We start from the raw sequence: 6,000 nt of genomic DNA on the forward strand, positions 1-6,000 counted from the left end.
GGTTTATGCATGCTAGGAAGGGGGGCAATGCACATGGGAAGAAATGCCCTTTTGTAATGATTTGAATTCAGCCACAGGAAATGTGTGCTTATCAATGCAGTTTGAATGTGGATTTTGACGTATCAGTGTGACATCTCTGGAAAGAATATTGCACACTGGATCTGGATTATTTTTCTAGTGTGGATTCAGCCAAAATTTTCCACCCCCAAGCAGCCTGTTTCTCCTGTTCCTAATTTCCATATTGGCCACTGTAGTCTCTTCTGCTTTCAGCAGAATGTAGCTGTGCTAATGCAGTGCATCAATGGGATTTCAGCATAAACTTTGCTTATTTCATGCTTGCATACAAGAATTAGTAATTACAACATTTTTCTCCTTGTTGGGCAAACATTTGTAAGATGTAGGGTTGTGTGCATTTTTTTAAAAAAAAGTTGGTTTGTACGTTGTGAAAAATAATTGAAAAATTAATTCTTGAAAAAAAAATTGGGGAAGGGGAAATCTTTTTCCCAAAAAAGGCTTTGTGCAAAAAACAGTATAAACAAAAAAAATTGCACAAAACTAAGTTTTTGTACATTTTTTCCCATGAAAACTTTTAAGGGGTTGATCATTTTCTCTAAACATGTCTCATTGTGTAGAAGCATCTTTTCCCATCAAGGTCAAGAAAATGTGTGAACATTCTTTACATTCCATGTAGTTGATGGTAGGATTCCCAGTAACTTTATGGTCTATTAAGAATATAGAGATGTGGCATCACTATGAGGGTGTGGTAGTGTGGCCCAAACCAGGTGACCCCCAGTCAGGCTTTCCCCTCTCATGCCGTTCCTGTGCACTCCCCCCACACCCCCATCCCTGTACACCATTCCCATGCACCTCCCATCCTAATGCACCATTCTCATGCACTCCTCCCGTGTGCTCCCATCCCCATGCGCACAATCCCATTCTTTTCCTTATCAGAAAAAGAATGGGGTGGTACAGGGGGAGGGAGTGCATGCTGCCCCCAGAAGCCCTGTCGCCTGCACTGGGTGACACCACGTGTGGGGACACCATGCTTGGGAGAACTAATTTGTCTAGCCAGTTATATATTTCTGTAGTACTATTATTTACTGCAAAGAGTAGTATTCTCTGAGTTAAACTATGTATTTTAAATTCCTAGACTGCTTATTAAATTGCCAGAGCTGAACTACCAAATCAGAGTGAAAGCTACTATTGACAAGTAAGTAGCAACACTTTCTTTTACTGCCTGTGTCTTCCTGAGAGGCAGATTCTGAGTAATGTGTTCTGTAAAACATGTTGATGGCATAAACAGAGTAGGCAGAAGCGGCATCCTAAATCCAGTTGGTACTTCCAATGATAGTAGGATCATTGAATCAGTGGACATTTGTTAAGACAACATTTATGTAAGTGCCATTGATTCAATGGGTCTACTCTAGCTGGGACTAGTAATTGGATTTTAGCCAGCATTGAGATGATGTTGGCCTTGAATTCCTATCCAAGATTATAAGGGCATGCAGCATGCTCAAATTAGCCATCTTTCTTCTCTTCCTCTTTCTCTCAAGCAAAACAGAAATTCCAGTTTGGGCTATTAATTTCTGTTGTTCTCAATGAAAAAATATCCCGAGATCTGTATATCATTGTGTACTGTGCCCTCCTTTTCACTTGCTTAAGACCTGCATTTTTGGAGGGTGGGATATGATAAATTATGGTTTAGTGGTTTGAATGTTGGATTATGACTCTAGAAACCAGGGTTTGAATCCTGGCTCAGCCATGTAAACCCAATACGTGACCTTGGGCAAGTGACACTCTCTCAACCTCAAAGGATGACAAATGGCAAACCCACTCTGAACAAATCTTGCCAAGAAAACCCAGTAATAATTGGAAACGACTTGAAGGCACACAACAATAAATAATATAGGTTAAATCAAATCTGCCTCAATTCTCTTTCACTAACTTTACTGATCCATATTCTGCATCTAATCTGCATGATAGTCTATGGTTGGTGCATGATGTTTCATTGGTATTTTTATAGTTTCAGTATGTTTGTCTGTGAAGTTCCAGAAGCAGCCATAGTTTTTCATAGATCTTTTTTCTGTTACTTCTGATAGTTCCCCCTCTCTTAGTTTTAATATGTATCTTTTGCTCTTATGTCTGGGGACCAAAGCCTAGTTTTATTCTACATGTAATCTACAGAGTCTTGCAATTTAGATTTTTAGTCTCATTTCACAATTGATATGTGCTACACTACAAAAATGTCTGTAAAGCTTAGGAAAAAGAAGCCATTTATATATCAAGTGACAGCAGGATTGCACAAGTGTAGGTTGCTGTGTCATTAACATCTCGGTAGTGTTGTACATGAAAAACTTTCCACTTCCTTGCACTGGCATAGTTTCTGTACAAGAAAGCTGGGTAATTTGGGTTGTGGTTCTCTATGAGTGCTTTACTATGTAAATCTAAAAGTCAGTGGAGTCAGCATTACCTCTAGAACTGAAACCAAATACAGTAGCGGTCTCCTTGAAGTTCATCACCAACACAAAGTCTTAAGATTTTTCACAGAAAGTTGAAGGCAGGCTTCCATTAGAGCCATAGCTTATTTTAGTATTATTTTTATACCCCACCTATCTCCTGGCGCAGGAATCAAGGCAGTTCACAAACAGTGAAGTCAAAGTACAATTAAAAAACTATTATCCTATATACTGTATTTGTATATAAGTTGACCTCATGAATAAATACAGGGAAGGTTTTAGGGCCAAAATCATGCATTTTTATATGACCTGTGGATATGTCAAGGGTAAATCTTAAAACACTCTACTCTCTTTGATGGCCTTTTGCAATGCCTGGATGGAAAAATGGGAGGTATGGTGGCTCTTTGAGACTCTCCCACTGCAGCAAAGAAATGATCTCTGTCCACCAAGGCAGGGACGCACCAAAAAGCCGTAGCTGCTGCTGTTTTTGCTTTTGGGCATTACAGTAGGCCACTGAAGATTGCCCAGGCAGGGAGCCTGGGACATCTGGCAGCACTTCTTAAAGAAACCCAATTGCTTCTCTCTCTCTCTCACTCTCTCTCTCTCTCACACTCACACACACACACACACCCCTTATGTCGGCACCTCTTTTGGAGATCGCTGCCCAGGCAGGGAGAGTGAGGCATCCAGCAGCACTTCTTTTAAGACATTTCTGAGCAGTATGACCATATTGACCTGTATATAAGTTTACCCAGCATTTTGGAGTCATTTTGGGCATAGTTTCTTTTGACTTATAGATGAGTACATATGGTAATATAAAAGTTGAAAGAGCATTAAACCATGTTTCTTAAAATACACACATGTTGAAAACATATGTTAAAAACAGCTTTAAAAACACATTGCAAACATAATAAAATAGAAACATAATACTTCTCTCATTAAAAGTTCAATTTGCTACAACAAATTAAAAATCAAATGCCTGCCGAAATAATAAGGTCTTTGCTTTCAAGTGGAAAGACAGCAGAGAGGGGACCAGCTGAACCTCCTGTGGGAGGGAATTCCACAACCGGGGAGCAGCCACTTACCAATTGTGACTGTGCTGGTGGTGGGACCAAGAGAGAGCCCTCCACACAGATCTTAAAGCTCAAGCCAGCTCATATAGGGAGATATGACCTTTCAGGGACTTTGGACAGAAGCCATGCAAGGCTTTAAGGGTTATAACCACCACTTTGGATTTTGCTGAGCAACAGATTGATAGATCGTGGAGCTGTTTCAGCAAGGAGGCTATGTGCTCCCTATAACCTGTGTTTAGAAATACTTCAGAAGTTGCAATATGTTACTGAATGTCCTTCTTCAAATTACTAGTGATTCTGGATCCACTAGTGATCCTGGATCAGCCAATCAACTGATGAACAAGTAATTCACACGCACACGCGCACACACACACACACACAGAGTTATTGTGATCAATGGTGTTGTTGTAAATTTTGAAGTGAAGGTGTTCATCATTACAATTCCCAGAGCCACATCCTTAAGGAAAATCTAAAAATACAGACTGCTGTGTTGAATTCCATGACAATGAAACATTTCCACCAGGAGCAAATTTTTGTAATGCAAACAGATCTTCACATATGTTAAATCAAAATGAAACCATCCCAAATTGGCTTTGCATTACATAATAGGAACAGCTCATGATTGTGTGTTGTGTAAAATCCACCCCACCCACTGTGAACCACTGCAGCCAAAGTCAGAGGGAACAAGGAAGCCTGAGTGAGATGACAAATGATGCCATCACTTTTGCTAATCAAAGTTCTAAGGCTAACTCCATTTTGATGTTGTTGTCTGCCTTCAAGTCATTTCTGACTTATCCTTGCCTTTCTCTGAAACTGCAAGAATATGACTTGCCCAAGGTTGCCCTGTAGGTTTCTGTGGCTGAACAGGGATTCAAACCCTGGACTGTCAGTGTCCTATTCCAAAACTCAAACCACTATACCACGCTGGCTATCCTAACTCTATTACACTCCTAATTACGATGGCAAGGACAAAATTATGCCATATACTTAGGCCTCTGTAGAAAGTGTGGGCTTATAGCTACACACTAGTGACATATATACAATTACATACTAGTTACAACTGAACATGCAAATACATCTGAATATTTCACTGTTATATGGCATGAGTCGCCACATGCTATTTCTTGCATCCTTGGCAAATATTTTAAAAGAGAAGCAATGTCAAAGGTGCTAAGATTCAGCAAAGTGGAAAGATGGGAAGGAGCTCATCAATAAGAGCCCAGCTTAGATATTTAAGGTGATGGTATAAGACTGGATATATAATTTTACTACATGCTGGCTCAAATGTTGGGACCAAAAAGAGCAAAGTGTCATTGAAAAAACTCTGTTAATCCGTCTAATCAACTTGTTGAAAGTTATAGCAATAGTAGTGATCCACAGCAGGAATCTTTGCAAATACGTATCATATCTATCAAATAAGGAATGCACAAATGCCACAAGTACTGCTGCTAGTGATTTTTCTTTTAATTTTTGATCTGTGGGTATTATCTTTTCCTCACTTTTAAAATGCATGTTTAACTGGGCATTCTCTCTCCATATGAAGGTTTACATAATAAATTCTCATGATGTTTTTTGTTTGTTTGTTTGTTTGTTGCTTGTTCTAACCCAGGAATGCTTCTACTATAAGGTAAGAAAATTTAAATAGTTGTACTTTTTATGAGTACGTATTATTCCTTATCATGTTGCCTGTTACTGTATACCTTTATTGTGATGTGTCTTCCAGCAACCGGAGATTTGTCCTTTGCGGCACTCATATAAAAGCAATGAACATGGATGAGTCTTCAAATGGGAGTCTTTCTGTGGAATTTCGACATCTAGTAAGTCAGTACTTTTTAAATTTGGGCACACGAATCGGAGGAGAGTTGCCTTGACATCATTTGTGCACTCTTAGAAACCTTTGAATTTGGCTCAGTTTAATGAGGAGCTGTACCACTGCTGCCCCTAAGAACGGCCCAAGAGAAAGCTTCCCATCTGTGCCAGTTAAGACCAAACAGAGCTTGACTTAAATGTCATATGCAGTATGGATTTGTTAAGATGCAGATTGCATCAGCTGCGGGGTTGTAATTAATGGGACTGTGAATTTAACAGTTTCTTTTCATGTCATGTGATGCAGAGGAAGACCCCTCTTCTGAAACTGCTGTTTGTTTTGGAGGTAAAAATCCCCTGCTGGCTTCAGTGGGCATTTCATATCAAAGCAGATTCCAGCTTCAGAAGAAGGAGTTTTCCTTGGAGCCCAGCAGAAGAGGAGAGTGTTCTATTTCTTTTTTTTTGCATGTTGTTGCTTGGGCTCTGGAAGAAGACCTGAAATTCCTGTTAATATGAGTGATACATTTTATTAGCAAATACCAAACCATCTAATTAAAAAGATTGTATGTACAGCACTGTGTAAATTTACAGTGCTTTATAAATAAAGGTTAATAATAATAATAATAATAATAATAATAATAATAATAATAATAATAATAATAATA

The 6,000-nt window shown here is 39.0% G+C and overlaps 1 protein-coding gene across 6 annotated transcripts in view; it reads left to right on the forward strand.

Moving 5' to 3' along the window:
- Positions 1-6,000, forward strand: part of STAT4 (signal transducer and activator of transcription 4) — a 53,166-nt gene that overhangs the window by 28,037 nt on the left and 19,129 nt on the right. For all 6 annotated transcript variants that reach the window (XR_006101566.1, XM_042446585.1, XM_042446583.1 and 3 more), the window contains exons 11-13: positions 1,151-1,210; positions 5,139-5,156; positions 5,253-5,346. Coding sequence is in view for 5 of the 6 variants with exons in the window: in XM_042446585.1 (XP_042302519.1) it covers positions 1,151-1,210; positions 5,139-5,156; positions 5,253-5,346 (172 nt within the window). In the remaining variant the exon portion in view is untranslated. The remainder of the gene's footprint in view (positions 1-1,150; positions 1,211-5,138; positions 5,157-5,252; positions 5,347-6,000) is intronic.

The sequence above is a fragment of the Sceloporus undulatus genome, chromosome 1 (assembly GCF_019175285.1).
Source record: "Sceloporus undulatus isolate JIND9_A2432 ecotype Alabama chromosome 1, SceUnd_v1.1, whole genome shotgun sequence".
Taxonomy (NCBI): Eukaryota; Metazoa; Chordata; class Lepidosauria; order Squamata; family Phrynosomatidae; genus Sceloporus; species Sceloporus undulatus.